Source organism: Dermacentor albipictus, chromosome 9 (assembly GCF_038994185.2).
Source record: "Dermacentor albipictus isolate Rhodes 1998 colony chromosome 9, USDA_Dalb.pri_finalv2, whole genome shotgun sequence".
NCBI lineage: Eukaryota > Metazoa > Arthropoda > Arachnida > Ixodida > Ixodidae > Dermacentor > Dermacentor albipictus.
Window position 1 is genome coordinate 28,534,480 of NC_091829.1, and position 19,062 is coordinate 28,553,541.

The 19,062-nt window shown below is 44.5% G+C and overlaps 1 protein-coding gene across 3 annotated transcripts in view; it reads right to left on the bottom strand.

The window, feature by feature from the left end:
- Window positions 1-400: 400 nt before the first annotated feature.
- Window positions 401-19,062, bottom strand: part of LOC135917978 (tyrosine-protein phosphatase Lar-like) — a 691,474-nt gene continuing 672,812 nt past the window's right edge. For all 3 annotated transcript variants that reach the window (XM_065451631.1, XM_065451629.1, XM_065451630.1), the window contains 7 exons: window positions 16,329-16,422; window positions 15,543-15,619; window positions 12,963-13,097; window positions 10,967-11,092; window positions 8,362-8,516; window positions 7,779-7,914; window positions 401-5,545 (listed from right to left, as the gene is read on the bottom strand). In XM_065451631.1, coding sequence (XP_065307703.1) covers window positions 5,477-5,545; window positions 7,779-7,914; window positions 8,362-8,516; window positions 10,967-11,092; window positions 12,963-13,097; window positions 15,543-15,619; window positions 16,329-16,422 — 792 coding nt within the window. In that variant the 3' untranslated portion in view covers window positions 401-5,476. The remainder of the gene's footprint in view (window positions 5,546-7,778; window positions 7,915-8,361; window positions 8,517-10,966; window positions 11,093-12,962; window positions 13,098-15,542; window positions 15,620-16,328; window positions 16,423-19,062) is intronic.

The window sequence follows — 19,062 nt, forward strand, 5'->3', positions numbered from 1 at the left end:
CCCATGCTGGATCCCAACGCCTGGTCGTTCGCGTGTACGGTCACGCGAATCGTGGCGCGTTCGAAGGCGGCCACGCGAGGCGGTCTCGCAGATGCATCGGTCGCCGCGCGCGCGGAATGTCTGCGCTGTTCGGCGACCCGCCGGGGAAAAGGGTCGCTGCACGCGCGGCACGGCACGTCCGTCCCGCTTGCTGTCTTGAACCCAAGAGAGCAAGCGCCTTTTCGGCGCCCAAGTAGCCTCGCGGCGTTAGCAGCTAAAGCTTTATTAGCAGCGCAACACTTGCGCCATCTCTCGCACTGCGCTTCAACCACTTCGACCGCGCGGGCGTCACGCAAGCTACGCGGATGTACAGGAGACGCGCTATGCGGGAAAAACATCAGGGGAGGCGCGAGGGTCGCGCATCCCCACAGTAAGAGAAATCGTAAGACGGTGCTACCACTGCTGTTGCCATTTCTGGTGCTCCAGAATTCTGCAACATGCAATGTGTTTACGAAGAGCATAAAGCTGTTTAATGTGTACTAATGCATGCATTCCCTGACAAGGTGTGTTGCCCGAGTTTTCAAATCACTCTGAGAAACAAGCAAACAAGCGAACCTGTACACAGTATCACCTAGTATTTACATAGTGAACTGAAGCTATTCACTAAGGCATGCAGTTAATGAAAGTTGTACAGATTTCTCCAATCTTTCCAATTCTTCAATTCATCAAAAGTCGTTCTTGCCTGTATCAATGCATGTTGCAGAAGAGACAGAAGGCCGGTGTAGAAAATGGAATTGAATTGGGTTTTACGTGACAAAACCACGAGTCATGAAGTCATCCGTACTGGGGGTTCCCAGATTAATTTTGACCAGCAGGAAATCGTTAACGTGCCCTCAACGCACAGGACACGGGCGCATTGTAGAAAAAGGATGTGACACAAGAGTCCCTGGACATGTTTATTGGATACACTACAACAGACACGAGCCAATCTTGTGGCACAAGGAGGAACACGCAGTTATTCGGAGCAGCTCGTATCATCATGCGTCTGTGGGCTTTTTCAACACAGCGAGTTCTTCCCAAAACTGGGATTTTTTTTTTTACTTTTTTCAAAGTTCCTGAATGGGCATAGTGCCATCTGTGCGATATTCTCCCCTCTTTGGTGACTGTTATGATGGCTAATCAGAACATATTCTTCTAGCTGCCATTCAATTCATGAAAGTTTTGCACCGATATGTCAAAGAAAAGGAAAAAAAGTGGCACAGTATACACCGATGACAATGATCCCCCGCATGCCACCTTCAGGGCATGCAGGATGTTGGTAAAGATCTTAACAATCAACATTCCGGTATGAAAACATAGTAGGCAATATAAATAAATCACTTCTAGCTGATAAAAAGGATTCATTTGATCAAACGGCAAAAGTCTAAAACTTAGAAAGTCACTAACTCTAAGGGCAAATAAATGGCTTTGTAGAGAAAGCATGTAGAAACAATCCACGATTTGTTCTATGAGCAGCAGAAAAAGCACCACTACTACTACTGTGAGTTACAATAATGGCAATAATAATGATAACATTGAAAAAAAAAAAGGATGCACAATGGAAGATGCTTCTGAAGAGCATTAAAAAATGCAAGAACATAAAGATAAGGACACAGAAGGAACTCTCTCAGATTGCTGGCCACCAAATGGCAGTGCGACGACATAACCACATGCACACGAACCTGGCAATCGCCACATGTCTCGCACTGTGTTAAGCTGCACAAATACGCAGTGGCACTGAATTCCCGTACGACACGCATCCGCAAGGCATGTGAGTTTATATAGGGCACCACAGTTTTCTCCCAACGACTTTTCACCACACACTTTTCACGAGCACACAGTAAAACGAAGATCCTATTCTTTTCTCGGCGTAACACACTTATGTCACAACCTCGTTTTCTTTAAGTATGTCAGTGCGTAAGGGTCGAGGATGCTATGGGTCGGCCGCTGTACGGAGCCGACGAAAGAGAAAACCACTACGTGATGATATGTCCCTAAGAAGAAGCTCTCGGAGGCCGTGACATGCAACCCATGATTACGTGTTGGCTAACCGGCGAGTGTCTCCAACAGACCACGGAGAAGCCTGATTCCTCCACGGTCAAAGTCGATGGGGGGGAGAGTTGTGTCGCACAAAGTGCAACAACGGGATGCAACCTTGAGAGAAGACTTCATCGTGGTCAGCTGCCACACGCAGCAGCGCCCAAACACTACAGCTCTAAGTCACGTGCACAGTTTATGTACAAAAGAGCGCAGGCCAGCTCGTTAGAAACCATCTCCTCTTTTCTACTTTTTCTTCCTTGATAATTGAAACAAGCGGGCGCAGAAACGCAAAGTTAGCGGGGAGCACACGCAAGTCGGTAAAGCTGTCAAGGTGTCTCCGCCCGCTCTTGGCGTGACGCAAACTAACGCCGCTGCTTCTGGTAAAAATAGCTACCTGGTCGCAACTTACAAAGGGCTTCTCTGTTAATGTAACAGAATTGCGCACACATACAAACCAGCTTCAGACGCAAAAGTACAAACACAGCTTCTCTCTTTCTCCCCTGCACACCACAGGCATGCTTCGCAAAGATACAAGCGGGGCTTATACCACAGTTTCGTGCATATAACCCACCCTTTGCATGCAATGCCACAAACATATAAATTCCTTCAACTTTTTAACAAAAAAGAAAAAAAAAGGATGGATACGACAGTGGGGGTCGGAAATGCTTACATACTTTTGCAAATAACTGCATACAATGATTCAATCTTTGTCAAAAACAACTCGCAACAACTAACAACACAAAGCAATGCTCCAAAAACAATATATTTTTATAATGCTCAGTTATCACGACATTAATGGTGCTCAGCATTGAAGAAAGAACCAGCTTTGCATTGCTTTAATGCCACACCATGAGGATAAATTCCCACACTAGTCGCACTGCCGCTTTGTACTCAAGCTTTTTGAATTTCTGGTGTGGGTAATACGCACGAAAATGTGGTATGCTGTGCTAAATGAAAAGGTGGGGCTGAAAAACCCACACACCTGCGTGTTCACAAGGCAGGTGCTAAAGAAAAGCTGCAACAGACATAGCAAACAAGTAAAACGAAGTGATCTGCCACATCTACAGTACGCAGAAAAAAAGTGCATTCACACGCATCTGCACTCTGTGCAGGCCATAAAAGTTCATTCTCATAGAAGACTGCTGTAAAAGGCAACACAAGAGAGAAAAAGTACTAAAATGTATAAATAAGAAGAGAAATAAAACATTTGTAAGGAGGCTTTAGCCTCACAGTAAGAAAAAATTTGCTCATCATAACTATTTTGTCCACGCACACACAGTTACAGCAAGCAGGCTGCCTAAATTGAAATAGTGACCTAAGAAAAAAAAAAAAATACGAGTGCACAATTCATTACAAACAAGACTTGCAAAAGTGCAGGCCGCTGCCGTATCTACATGTGACGTGGCACCATCTATTGGACATTCAGCAAAACAATGGTTTCATGCTAGCAGCACCATGTTATGTAACTTGGCCAGAGTGACACTTCGAGCCAGTCTTTAGGGATCAAGTTTTACAGCACCTGATTGTTACGGTGAAATACAATGGCTCGTGAGGCATGTCATCACGAAATGCGGCAGCTCAGAGCCTTTTTTTAAAGTTATACTTTCACCAGACGGCGCCGCATCTACTAACAGACACTGCAGCGGCGTGCCCTGATCAATATTGTTTAGAACTGCGCGACAATCCAGGCCTTTGTTTACCGATTTTCTGTCCACCCTCAATGTTTCGTGGAAGTCAGCCTGCACCGCAAAGTGATCCAGGGTCTGCAGAGTGCTCGTCAACTCGTGACCATTCTCGTTTCCACCATCGAAAAAAACCGCAACGTCCTTCCCACGGCAACAGTTCTTCTTGACCACGCGTGACACGGGTGCACATGACTATGTACAGAAAATCATACTGAGAGACACTCCCACGCTCTCAACACAATATAAACATATACCAGTGTGAGTGTGTGATGCGGTATGATACAATGAAAGATGACGACGTTAAAGAAAAAGCCTATTGAACATTATATTAGCTTGGCGCCTTGCCGCATGGCTGCGGTTTGTGCTGCGCAGGCTCCACATGGAGGAACCGTGTGCTGATAAAAATAAAGGCGTCAATGTGGATGCCGAAGGAACGCCACGGAAAGAAGTAGACACAGGGAGGCGAAGAAGAACGGTCAAACTTGAACAGAAGTCTAAAGCGCTCATTTTCTGCGCCTTAGCTGACGGGGTTGCTGACGAAATCTCACTGCTATTGCCTTGATGAATATCTGAGCAACAAGGAAGGGAGGGAGGAAAGAAATAGAAACGAAGAAAGAAAAGCATTGGCTTGCAGAGGATGCAAATTAAGGTGACGTTGCCTTGAGGTAGGGACGTCAGGAGGGGGGCTCTCGCATTTTTTCCATAACACGCTAGCAGCTTTGGACTGCGCCCCCCTCACACCATTTTGCTCCGACCAGCTTGAGCGCTGTGTAAAACATATGTAGAGGGGCATTGAAGAGAGAAAGACGAGTCCTACTGGAGGGCTGTTTTCTCTCAGTTTCTTCTAGCCTCTTCCCTTGAAATGCAGAAAGTGGTTAACCTGAGTGACTAGGAAGCCAGACGACACCGCTCGTCTTCTATTACTCACAGATTGCCGCCTTCTCCGACCGTTTCGGATACATTTCTTTCCCTCTTTTACTTTAGCCTGTGACACAGCAGTACACCTGACGGTGCTGGGGCACTCTTTCCCACGATGATTCTTTTGCTAGTGAACACAATGGTGTCGCAAATGTCCAATGTCGCTTGCTAAGCGATTCCGTTAGTGCCTTTTGAGTGTGGGCACGGGTGCGACAACAGCAAGACAGGCTTTAAAGAAATGAGATCGTACTAGTGGGTGCTCTAAGAACGGCAGCAGTTGAAATACTATCGAATTTAGGAATGACACGTACGCTTCCCAGGCATGAAACCGAAATGTATGCTCGAAAAAACACACCAGGCAACACGTTCCACCTCGCTTCAGGGCAGATCCAAATACGAGCTTGTCAACATAACCCCATCGAAACATTTTGTATGCCTCCCAGCAATGTGTACGTTTTCCATACTCTTCTTGCGGAAATGACGTGGAAGCGATGCGGAATCCACAATTTCTGTGTGAATGAAGCAGAGATTTGTGCGGAACAAGTGGAACATGAACGGAGACGTTTCAACAAGGAAACTAAACGTAAAACTAGAATCTCGCAAAGGAGCAAGTGTTGATTCAGTGTGTGCGCGCTGTGAAGAGGCGTGCCCCCTGAACTGCGTCAGCACTTTTCCACGGCACATACAGCACGCACTTATTCTGTCCACACAGCAGTACGCGCCGAGAGTGCACGGGAAAGCATGGGGAGGATCATTTAGGTATGCGGGCCTTGGAAATCCGCAAGGAGCTCAGCTTGTTTGCAAGGCTCTCCGGTTCAATTTGCATAGTGGTCAAAGCTGCTCATGTACTCCAGTGCAGCTCTGTAGCAGAACTGGTACTGATCCTGCAAAAAGAAAAGAAACATCCTGTTCAGTCAGGTGATGCCATTTACGATGAGTTGAGAGCTACAGAGCATGTACAGTGAAAGCTCGTTAATTCGAACTTCAATAATTCGAATTTATGGATAATTCGAACTGTACGATTTGGTCCGGCCAAGCTCCACAGAAGTCTATGTATAAAGAAGTCCGTTAATTCGAACACAAGAAGGTTCCCTCACGGATAATTCGAACTACGCTCGCCTGGCACACGGCCAGAGAAACGCGCCTACTGCCTACACACAAGGCTGTATTGCCTCCGAAACGGAAAGAATGGCGAGAGAAGGCAAAATCGGAAAAAAATCTAACCGACGCGGGGTCAGCCAGAAGTGCAGCGGCGGCTGCCGCCTCTCCGTTCAACGTAACCTCCGAGACTTCTTGCCCGCTGCGAATCTCGGAGGCTTCGCAAATCTTGTACAGCTGCTAATGCTGTGCGGAGAAGGCACGGCAAGCGCCAAAACACAGCGAATCAAGTACGTCGCAGCTGCGCTTGCAATCAAGAACCTACGAATCAGGGCCTTCGCCACCTTCACATGTTCAGCGTCTTTGTCTCGGCAGTCTTCATCGGTTGTGCACCTCTGTTTTCAGCTTAGGAGGCATTGGCCGTCGCGATTCATTGTGATGGTGTTAAGCCTCGGCTAACGTTCGTTTCATTGGACATCGGTGGTGTGGCACAGTCGGACCCAGAGCTTCGACTCGAAGATGGCGTGTGCCCGCGGCACACGCCATCACTTTTTGACTCGCCAAATTTCTGACATGCCCTACTGCTTCCAAATCGCAGTGTACTGTTGCTCTCCTTCAATTTCGTTAGTTCGAACTTTCGTTAATTCGAACTGAAGCGGCTTCCCCTTGCGGTTCGCATTAACGAGCTTTTACTGTATAATACCCGTGTCATACGGGCAACTGGGATCTCCTTCAAACTTCCTTCCCTTAAAGGTACGCAAGTGAGTTTCACCTCAAAGGAGTTAGCTTCGTGTCACACGGCCTATGAGCGAGCTTTTGAAAGCTGCTGCTGGGGGCCCATTAGGCGCTCTCACCTCCTACGCAGTCTTGATAGAAACACGTTATATATTGCTAAAAAGTTTCCGCTTCGGTTCACGTCATTCGTGGAATAGGCGGCTGGCTGCGCTCCTCTTGGGAAAGACATCAATCACTCATTCCGCATGCGCGAGACGTGTGATCGCGTTGACCAAATCAACAAAAAATGGCGCAGTCAGGGCAAACGCAGCAGCCATTTTGAGAATGCCCGGTTCGAGAGTCGAATGTAGCTGCTCAACTCAAATATCTTTGTCAGTGCTCAAATACTATATTATATGCAATAAAAACAGTTATAATTGCCGGTAAAAGTGAAATTAATAAAAATGAAGGTGATTTCTTGACTTGAAATTGAAGCACGCTTGGAACAAGAGTACTCCCTTCAGTCTGCAAGGGAGATCTTCCATCTCATTTCGCTAGGAACTTCCTTAAACTTCCTTTGCTAAAGGACTGCCGTGTGACACAGCGCGCATCTCCCTTGAGATAAAGACGCCCTTGGTTGAAGGGAGTTAAACGGACTTTAGCTGCGTCCGTGTGACAGGGGTATAAGACTTCCGTTCAGACAAGCATAATAAGGCTCAAAATTTTAACTGATGATCTTAGCATTCTTGCAAGTCCAATCTGACTCCCTCATAAATGTCTTATCAGTCAGTGCAGCTGACTATAAGTACAGTAATCTATTGAGAAACAAGGACAGGTGCCCAACCAAATAACTCGTTTCATACACGGATAAATTTTTTTTTCCCCATTTCGCGTCCCAGAAATCTAACCTCGTACTATATGCGGGTTCGTATTATACACAGGTTTTTACGGTAGTACATGTTAGAAATCTATCAAAGACAACAAAAGGCTTTTTCTGCCTTTTTTTCGTGTGTGGTGACTGTACGACACACATGTGGTTTCAGACAAGATTACATGAACCAGCGCAAAAACATGAGTATAAGACGGTATCACAAGTAAGAAAAAAAAAAAAGACAGCATTGCATATAGACAAGCAGAATTGAAATGAAATACAAGGTAAACCAAAGTTAAAAGGCACGTTGCTGTCATGCTTGGAAAACGGTTAAGCCATAAAAAGCAAACGTGACATTAAAAGTCTGCACAGTGAACACATGTGGTGACACAAGTGCAAGTATGGAACAGCGATTACAAGTGTGGGACACTGACCTCACTCTGGACCATGCCCGGGCGCTGAGTGCGAAGCGTACGCACTGTTTGGAATATGTCTAGGACGCCCTCGCTTTGTAGGCGCTCCAGTACAATGCTCAGCGTGATGAACACGCCTGTCCGGCCGACACCCGCACTGGAATGAGAAAGTGGGAAAAATACATGTAGGAAGACAGGTACGAATACTTTCAGAGCTCTTCCAATTAACCAAAAATGAAATTAACGAAAAAAAAGCAATAAAAAAAGAAAAGAAACCGGTGAAGAAATAAATAAATAAATAAATAAATAAATAAATAAATAAATAAATAAATCAACCCACCAGATAATTCAATCAATTTCACGAGTCCTGTCAGAGTCAATTTAATGGAAGTAAACTGTAGAACCGACATGAATATATTGAATTATCAGATGCATAAAAGGAAATCTAAAACATTTCTCGCCAGTATCAGCATGTAACGAATGCATGCTTCTATGACTACTTGACGTAATGAAGGTACTTTCATGTTGGATCTGACTTTCGTTCAACTGTAATGTCGAGCCAGGTAAACGAATGGGGAGGCAATCGCAATGCCCAATCGCTCACCTGCAATGCACCGTGATCGGTCCCTCCTGTCCAAACTGCTCCTTGGTTTTGTGCACCTGGCCGAGGAACTCGAGGTACCCCTCGGACGTCTTCGGAACACCCTGCTCGGGCCAGTCGGTGAAGTGGAATTGCCGGATGGTCCGCGATTGGCCGTCCTGCATTGTAAAGGCCACAATGAGACCAACCAGCATGAAGCAGCCACCACCGCACAGACCTGCCAACTTTAACATTTGAAAAATCCGTACCGTCAAAACCAAAAGGCACTAAAATTTGGTGACAAATACTAAGGATTGTTTCATTGGTTGGGATGATGACTGTTTATTAGATATCTTGCAGACTGTTCTGTTCTCTACTCTATATTTCCAACAAGAAGCATCAGTGCCACTAACAGAGATGTTCATGAAATTTATTAATGAAATATTCATGTAACGGTGACCGAAATTGTCGTTCGATTATACATTGGTTCACACATTTGTGTTGCTGCTGCAAGTGCGTCTGTATAAGCAACAGATACGAAAAAATTAGGCTATGAAAAATTGGTAGGTGACTGTGTTTGTATCTTTTGGAATAAGTTATGCCCTAAATCAGATGCAAATGAAATATTGTTAAATTACTGGTGAAAAACATGACAATTACAAATAAGATCTAAAAATTGGGCACTTTACGAAAGAATGGTAAAAATTGGCAGCTATCACTGCAGTACTGGCATCCTACGCAATCCCTCTGCTGCCAAAGATGCTGAAGCGTCCAGAAGTCACAGTATTTTTACATAATAGCACTGTCACCTTCTCAACTTTCACTTCTACTTTCAATACCAACATACAAAAGACTTCAGTGAACAGTATGATTCACACTTAGAAGGAAATGATAATTAGTATTCAAGTCACTTCTTCGAATCGAACTTCATAAAACTCAAGCATACCAATAGTAACTTCACTGCACACTATGATTCAGTCTTAAGAGGAAGCTTTAGCTCGGGCCCAACTCCGATGCGGCCTATTCAAATACTTGTAAAACGTAAAAAGATTTTTCTGAGATAACCCCTGGATTGATTTGAATGAAGTTTGTTGCATTTGAGAGAGAAAGTTAAATTCTAGTGACCGTTGGAAGCGGAATTTCGATTTAGGTCCTGGATCTTGCTAAAAGAATTTTCAAAAATTCAGAAGTTCGAAAAATATAGAAGAACGAAGTTTACTAATTCATAACTCTGCATCAAAAACAGATATCGCGGTTCTGTAAACGACATCCATTAGACCATTGAAAGCGGACAAATTTGATATGTCATTTTATGTCTTACGTGAATTTGTTACATTGTTTACAAAGGTTCTGCAAAAGCTGTATTTCCATTTGACTAAACTTTTTTTAGATTCATGTATAGCACATGAATTTTCTCCGCTTTAGATGTACAATTAGATGCAATTCAAAGAATTGTATTATCGTTTTTCGTTTTAGAGTTACAGAGTTGTAAACTTGATAGTTTCTTTTTTTAAAAGTTTGCTATATTTATCAAATCTTAATAAAAAATTAGGGACCTAAATCGAAAATTCGAAACCAACAGTCACTAGAATTTAAGTTTTTCTTTTAAAAGCAACAGACCTCGTCAAATTTGGTGCAGTGGTTGCCGAGAAAAACGAATTCTCCTTTTACATGTATTGAGATAGGAGCACCCGAGCTAAAGCTTCCTTTTAAGGAAAACCAAGAATTATCCAAGACAGCATAGACATTTTTTTTTTCAACTTCACTGAGCCAAATGGATTTGATTTGTTTGGTAGAGACACAATGGTAAAATATATTTCACCAGGCCTTCATGTAAGACCTTACCTGCTACAGGGCTGTGAATGTGTTCAACACACAATATCTCCTGTTGAAAACGGCTGCTTGCAGCCTGCCTCAGGAAGATCATCAAGCAATAATGGTAGCTCACAATCACCGATTACTGTATTTACCCAATGCTAATGCGAGTCTGTTTCTTCCCCCTCCCCACAGAATTTGAACCAAAGACTGCGTCTGTGACGTTTGCACACTTTATCGCATAACACACTGTATTGCGGCAAAGCCGACTTCAACTGCCGTGCGGCAAAGCTGACTTTTGAAGATGATCTGCCACTGTGCAACACATATGCCTATTTTTCTTGCTATAAGATCGGGCACGCTAGATTTCTAATTTGCTTAGGAGCTTTAACATTATCTCTACATTCGTTTCCTATTTTTACACATAGAAAGCAGGCAGACGTTTGATTCAGGGGCGTGTTCAAATTGGGCAAATATGTTTTCTGCACCTTGTTTAATTTGAACCAACAAATTATTAGACCAATTTCATCGGTCCCGCCAGGGTCAAACTAACGGAACTCGACTGCATGTGACTTGAGGTAATCTCACTTCCAAATGCCGTTGTTGTAGTACGCAGAGTTGTTACTCGATAGGAAATGTTGCCCATAAAAAACAATGCACAGCAAAAGGTGCCGAGTGAGACTAGTGTGACGGAACTACATGTGTAGCTTGCACACTGTTGCTTGGTAAGTGCAAAACAGAGTATAGCATGTTTCTAGGCTTCTAGACTTATTGGTAGCTTATTTCCGGGGGAGCAGAATGCAGGGGAAATCACCTTGGCGTCCGTGACTTTGAACTCCCTCAGGATGTACTGAGGCATGTTGTACTCTGTTATCGGGTCAACCACGTAGTAGAGATACCGTTGAGAGTGCTCCGACGGCCAGTACTGGTGGCACTTTTCCTGGGGGCAAAAAAAAGATAAGAAAATAAAGTCAAGTACAGCCACTTAAGAAAAGAAACAACCACATCAATCCCACAAAGCTTAAACACCATTCCACATCAAGGGAAAAAAGAAATTGTGCGGAACCCACATGTGTGGGATTCGGCGTAAGCAAAGCTTTTGTGAGCCAGAGAGGCAAAATGGTGCATCAGGACAAGGGATGCGCTGCAGGTTTCAGCGAAGAATTCACGTAACTTCTATCTTCACAGTCAGCTACAAGACGGACATGCTCCCTTTTAATGAGTAAATTGTTGCTATGCGACGCACCTAATGTACCTAGCGTCTTGAAGTGGTGGCTTGTACAAGGGAAATTCGTAAAGGTGTTTTATTCTGCCTTCTTAGACATGCATCTGTGACCTAATGGTTAGAGCATTGGGCATCGGTGCCGAGGGAAATGGGCTCGAAACCAACCACTGGAAATGTAGTTTTACACACACACACACACACACACACACACACACACACACACACACACACACACACACACACACACACACACACAACAACACACACACACACACGCGCATGTGTCAAGGTCACCCGCAAGGTTACATAAGGCCAGGCAGCCACATACAAATCACAAAGTTGAGGGGAAGGGCTAAAGAAAGCTATAGCTTTCATTAGAACAAGTTGTTCACTTTGATTTTTAATCGTGGAAAGTACATTCCCAATAAAAAACATGATATAATGTAAATTGAGTAAACATAATCAGTACAGTAACTAATTAATTAGCAAAATGCTATATGATGCTATATGGCCTTTGCGTTAGGTTTCCCAGGCTTAAATCAGCATTTTCAGGTATCAAACTCAGCATACCAGAAATTATGTGTTGGGCTTTGCAGGGTAAAGGAATGTTTCCTTTAATGCTGCTCAGCTGATTTCACTACCAGGCTATAAATTTCTGAATGCATAGCTGGTGCGTGAACAAGTGGTTCGCGATATGTGCAGGGTGCCGGCTTAGTGTGACAGCTGGAGGACGCATGCAATGAGCTCTTGACATTCGTGCAAAATGTGTAGAGAACCAGGCCACTATCAGTTTGTGCAAGCGATTTTCAGGGGCTACAAGTCCTGTTGAGCACCTGACTGCGAGAAACAGAAACCAGGAATTGGAAATAAGTTTGAAGCTAGGTATTCACCAGTATGAATTTAGAAATCCTGGTTTCACCCCATGATTAGCTACAGAGGAATACTACAATTGTATTTTGGAGGTGAAGCGACAATTTTACTTTCAAAACACATACATACACTCATACATGCACACACACAGGCTTGTATGAAAGCTGAAACTTTGATACCAACACTTCTTTGAAATTTATTATTGCGAAATTGAAAGAGACACTAAAGAGAAAGGCTACATCTGTTCAGACTGACCTAGCATTTAGGTCAGTTAGTTTCCGATGTTCGGTTTGTTTAGAATGACCAAGCATTTCCTATGCTATGTCTGTTTAGGGTGAGCTAGAATTTCTAATGCTAGTTGAAACATTTCGCATTTGGGCAGCTGTCGTGCAGTAAAACCTTTTGAATCTTAGTCTCTGGCTTCTTTGGAATACTATCTTGTCCATCATTACAGACAAATATATTAACCAGGCCCCTCCCTGCAATAAGATGCCATTATTATTGTAACATAATAGCGCGGTGGTACAGGAACATCAAGGAAGTGTCTACCTGTCTTTCATTTTTACATCTCTTGTGGCCTATGAAGCTCCATCATGTGGTAAGGGTGGCTTTCTTGGTATTGCAGTAGAGTAATTTACTCATATAGCTCAACCTTTAGTGTCCAGGGTTAAATCGGTCCTGTAGCTATCACCGAGGGCGTGCTACAATGACTTACCCGGCCCATCTCCTTGAGCTTGGTAAGCATAACAATGATGTTGGAGTTGTGTTCCCAGACCATCCGCCAGAAGTCGTCTGCGGTCTCTGCCATCGGTCCCTGCGTTGCTATGTATGCATTGCGGTACCGGTAGCCCTGAAATCAAAATAAAGACCGTGAGGATACCGAGCCCACGCCAGGTGGCAGAGCCTTGTGCACGTGCAGAAGGCAGGCAACCATGGTGCGAGCGGCTGGCACGCACTGAAAGTCGGTGGTGCACGCGCCGGGACAGAAGACGGCGCAGCTCGTGAATGGGGTCGGTTTGCGAGGAAGTGGCCTTGGCGAAGTGAGCTGGGTGGTGCAGCAGAACGGGACCCGGACTATGTGTGTGGGTAAATACTGGGATCACGCCAGACTAAATAAAATGTGTGTGACAAGACAGTCGAAGGGCAAAGTGTTGCTGCAAGCAAGGGAGCCAAGCTAAGCCACACAAAGTGAGATTTACACTTCATTACAAACGCAGCATTTGTACATGGTTGAGCTGTGAAAAAGGGGGACAGGGCTTGCCCAGCTTTGCAATTAGAAAATTCAGTGCTGTTCCACTTTGTGAAGAAGGATGACCAGCGAAGCTTTGCATGTAGGCCCCTCAATGCCGAACTGCACCTTTGCTGCAAGTCGGCCCGGTAATGCACTATTTCAGTATTGGCCCATGTATGGGCAGTGCTTAAAGCCTGCTTCGCCTCCGCCGTGGGTCGGTCCGGTAGTGCACTTTTGTCACGAGGTAGTGACGGTCGAGGAAACAGTAGAAATAGCCAATGAATGTTGGTGTACACAGCTACTCGGACAGCCCCGAGCGAGTCCGAGACAACAAATGGAAGAGCCCCCACTGCGAACTACATATGGAGGACATACAGGGTGACGGACGCGCTTAAGGTGGTGGCAGCAGTAGTTTGCGATGTCTGCAAGCAGCTGCGTGGCTGAGACAGCAGCCGCCGCCGCCATGTTGCGTAAGAAGCAGTGACGCGGAAGGCGGCTGTCGGCGGTGCCACCAATTCCTTGACCTTGTGCAAGCTCCTGCTGGCGCTTTGGACGAGTGCATTCCGTCTATCGAAACGGCGCGCCACAAAGAAACACCTGCCCACGGCCTCTCCTCCTCGAGCTCTGCGCAGCCTGCCATTGGTCGCCTCCTCCCCAACCTCCTTCTCCTTCACCGCCACTTCTCTTCTTCAGGAGAGAGCACCTTCCTAGGTCTGCCCATCTTATCGGGTGGATTGGACACTGATCCCACTGGTGCACACAGTGTTTCTCATCTAGGAATGCATGTGCACGTTAGAGCATAAGTCATCGCTAGGCGCAGTCAATCCTTCACTGCGTGCCTCCTCATCCAAACACCTGCGCCCCGATGCACGCTCCTAGCTGTTGCCTCTCTATGTCTCGCCTGGCCTTTCCTCCTCTCCACTTCACTTCGCATAGCCGTGCCGAGTTTTTAGCGGACACCGGGCACAGCTGGAACTCAAGCTTAAACAGCTCTGCTGTTAATAGCTGCAGCAAGACACCTTTGTTGGAACAAGATCACCATAACAGAACTGAGATACGTTTACCGTGGAGGTGTGTGATGCAACATTATCCTCTGATGCCAGAACTCTCACTCCCAAGAATGAAGACCCTTAACAAAACAGCGTGACATGGACACATTACGAAACTGTGACTGATGCACTCTGTTTTCAGGTTAAGGATACAAGAAAGATACAAGAAACAAACTTGACCTGAAGAAACCTATACACTAAGGAAAGGAAGCAAGAAAACTAATACAGTCAACTTATGTTATTTTAACACTGACGAGATCGAAAAAATTGATCGAATTATTTGGCAGGTTGAACTAAACAAAATTCTGCAAAAAACATCAAAACGCATAGCTGATACACTTAGCAGTATTCGCCCAATTCTAATGTGCCCCCAAATCATACGTGTGCCTGCTTTCGGTGTGTCAAAAGTGAAAAACTAACATAGAGATAACATTAAAGCTCCTAAAAAAATTAGAAATCAAGTGAACCTGATTTTTTTAGGAAGAAAAATGGGCAATTGTGCTGCGCAGTGGCAGCCAATTTTCTAAAGTTGGCTTCGTCGCGATACAGGCGTGTTATACGCTGCAAATGTGGGTTTTGGCCCAATTTTTTAGGAGGGGGGAGAAGAGAAAGAAAGGTGAGCGTTAGAATCGGGTAAATACCACAATCAGACAATGTGTGCTACCGTTATTGGTTGAAAAGTTTCCTAGGGCACGCTGAAAAAAAGGCATTTTTGATGGGAGATGATGTGTGTTCCATGAATTCACTGTTCCCAAAGCTCTGCCAAGACAGATGCTGGACAGGTGTATGCATGCTGACTGGTCAAGTTTGAATTATCTACCGAAGGCCAATTTTAGGACCGAAATAATGAAAGCTCGGGACCATAGCAATAAATGGGCACAGGATGGGACATTCGGTTGGGATTAAATTAACTGGAGTTCAATCAACAGAAGTTTATCATACTTGAAGGAAGGGTAATCACAGAAGGGATTCAAGGGTCAAGGCCGTCAAAAAGTTGGGACATCCTTCAACTTACATCAATGAAGCTTGCATTGATGTAATCTGACCCGTCCACACCTCTTATAGGCTGTAGACAGACCCGGGTTGATTCATCTGCAGTGTACATGAAAAACAAATAAATTGTGAGAACTGCCACAAAGAAAAGGTTTTTGATTTACTTGTAAAGAAAGAAAGCTTCCTGTAGTAAACTAAACCCCTTCCAAAGCAATAATTTCTAATTTACAGTCATCAACAAAAGGACTGGAGCATACAAAGATAGCAAAAAGGCTAATACAGTGCATATTAGGCTTATATCTATGCATTAAATATAATAATCTAATTTCCTTCTGTCATAAAAAGCTATAATTGGGTCCAAAGTAATATTTGAGTGTTCCCTTATCAAGTGAGCCAATAGCACAATGCTTAAAAGATGGTGCAATCAAGAAGCTTAAACAGTCCTTCAGTTGTCATGGTCTTTGAAGATGGACAAATATGAAGTTGAATCAAAACATGAGAGCCCAGTCACGTCTATTTATTTTAGGCTGTTGAGGTGATAAGTGCAAATGACATTTAATTTTTTATGAAATTTTTATGTCTCATTGCCAAATCAGTGTATTAAGTAGTGATGCCTATGCACAGTAACCCAAACGTCGGCAATCACGTTACATTTCCGATTAGAGTACCTGATTTTTTCAACTGGTGCATGGAAACTAAAAACCAGCATATAAAAGAAATTTTTTTTTTTTAGATCAACCATCCACTACGCAAGAGCACCTTAGCCATTTTAGGATTGTAAGACAACAGCAGAATCATGGGAACTTACAAGGCAGTATGTTCATCAGCCGGTTCTTGAATTTGTTCACGGGGAGGTTTGCACTGACAAACTTGTTGGCTTGCGTCTTCATGTTGGCCAACTTCTGTAATGATAAAACATGAAACACAGTGAGAGATACATGGAAGAAATGTGGCGGTGCAAAATGACTGAAGAAGAAGGCAGCAGAACAGAGCCCTACACACAAGTAATAGATGTCAGTCTCCTATAGGTCACCTCACCATGTTCTGGCATTGCAAATAGCCAATCACGGCGCATGAATCATGCAGTGACGATCAGTGTCTCACCATGAGGGTCACAACCAGTGTACGGCTCAAAAACACCTGATAATTTTAATGAAAGCCCGCAGATTCTTTTCATCGAAGGGGCCAATTTGGTGGCGAGTGAGATTATGTCATGTGCAGGAATGTCGCTCAAGGTGACTTGGAGAGAGGCTCCTCATGGGGAGGGTAGCTTGCCACCTCATACAACTGCTTTAGGACATTTCCTTACTTTTAGCTCGGCTACTACTAGACCCCTTTTAGAATGATTGTAATAGAACACATTCGCATTTATTCGAACCTAGGCCCATAGTCTTTTCTTCAAATAATCATATGCCAAACTCTAGGGTCGGCTTAGATTCAAGAATTTTAAAAAATGCGCCAGTTTGTAATTGAAAATGATAAATATGGTGCATAGCTACTGTCATCGAGAAAAGTCAGTATCGCAGCTGCTACTAGCCATGTCAGTAGCCAACTGAAGTACACAAGCGACTCTGCCATTTTGACCTGTGCCGTATTGGTACGGTGGCTAAGTGCTAGCGTGCAGCGTGGCGTTATCATAATGGCACCAAACAGGCGATACCTCAAACGAAAAGTTGTACTAGCCGTAGAGGCACTGTCAAATGTTCAAGCTGGGCGGGACATCAGCATAGATGAGAAAAATGTCCGTTGTATGAGGGGGCAATGGGAGCAGCTGTTTACGCGATCTGGGGTCAACTTCTCCCTCCAGGCCATAACAATGTTGCCAGCCGTCGAAAACAGCTTTTCACTTGGTACACTCATTGCTGGAATGCCCATGTACTTCATGGCCATCTTGCACAGTCCTGGGAAGTGTGGCTTGCCTGTTTCTTTCCAGAATGCTAGAGGGTCTTGGTCCTTACTGCAAGTGGTCTCTCGAAGGTACCGCTGAAACTCCTCAATGTTGGCTGTTTAGGGGGAGTGTCTTCTTTCTGATGAGGCTTCCAGCTTCTCGATGCTGTCCCAGGCACTGCTGATGCGCTCCTTGTGAGCTGTAGATGTTGGTGCTTCAGTACAGTCACTTGATGCTTCTCCTGGAAAGCTCTGAAACTCAGTTCTTGCAAGCTCCAAGAGCCTTCTTTCTTGGAACGTTGGAGCACAAAAGAGGTTTTTAAACCTTGGGTCACAGGCTGTTGCTAACACACTCCTTTTGCTCATCCTGCCCTTGAAAACAAGTCCTCATCCTTTTCAGCAAGTTTCCTGCAAACTCTCAAGTGTCATCATTGGCAATGCAGTCTTTCAGGACCATTTGTGTTCCACAGAGAAATGGTACTACTGACGACGAAGTTGCATACTTCTGGCCACTGAGACCTTTGGTTGTCAATGCGATTGGTTCAAGAGCTTTGACGAGCCCAGCCACTGCGTTCCACTCCTGTGTGTCAGGTTGGGCACAGTTGTCTCAGAGATGGCAAGCTCTAAACAGATGGCTTCTTTTCAGCTGCACAAGTCAGGAGAGCATGTCATGCTCACTGTGAGAGCACTGAGAACTGAGAACTCCATCCCTCATTGGCAATCCTGCAATCTTGCCGCAGCTTGAGCACTGTGAATGTAATTTCCAAAAATTGCGCAAAACTTCTTGAAAATAGCACGAACTACTGCTGTTTCTTCCTTGGCATCTTTTATAGCTAGTTGCAGTGTATGGTCCATACATTGTAGTGTAGTGCATGTAGTGTATACACTGCAAATTGCAGTCTCTGATTGCTCTCAAGTGTATCTACAACTTTTGCTTATTAAAGAAATGAGACAAGGTGCAGCCTGTGCGAGCGGTACAAACAAAAGGCTGTTTTAGTTGAGTTTCACCGTTCGGCTATGCCACGACCACAATTAGACCTACATGCTATCAGGTTTGTGGCATTCAAACTTTGCGTATTTAAACTCTGTGCGCGAGACCATGATGGAACAGTGGAAATGAAATGTGTTTCCCATATTACCTGTCAACCAGGCTCTCCAAATATATAGAATATTCGAGTAACCGACGACTTAAGATTCAATTTGTGAATCGAACTATTCTAGGAGTTACGATTAGATTCGTATTCGCACAGCCCTAAGAAAAAGTGTTGCACAAGGGCGGGCAGTTTTCTAAAATCAGCTTTGCCGGGCGATTTTTTTTTAAAAGCCAGCTTTGCCGCAATTCATACGTGTTAAGCAGCAAAGCATGCAAACATGGCGAAGGTGCTTTTGGTTATTTAGGGCAGGCAATCTTCGGCCCAATTAAATAAACTTAAAGAGAGAGAGAGAGAGAGAGAGAAGAAAAATGAAAGTAAAAGAGAAGAAAAGAAAAAGAAAGAGAGGTGCGCATTACAATCGGTTAAATGCTGTAATGAAACACTGGGAGCTATGGTTATTGCTTGAAAATTTTCCTAGGCTGCTAAAAATAGGTGTTTCTGACGAGGAATGGCATGAGTTCAACGCATTCACTGTCCTCTAAGCTCTGCCCAGACAGATGC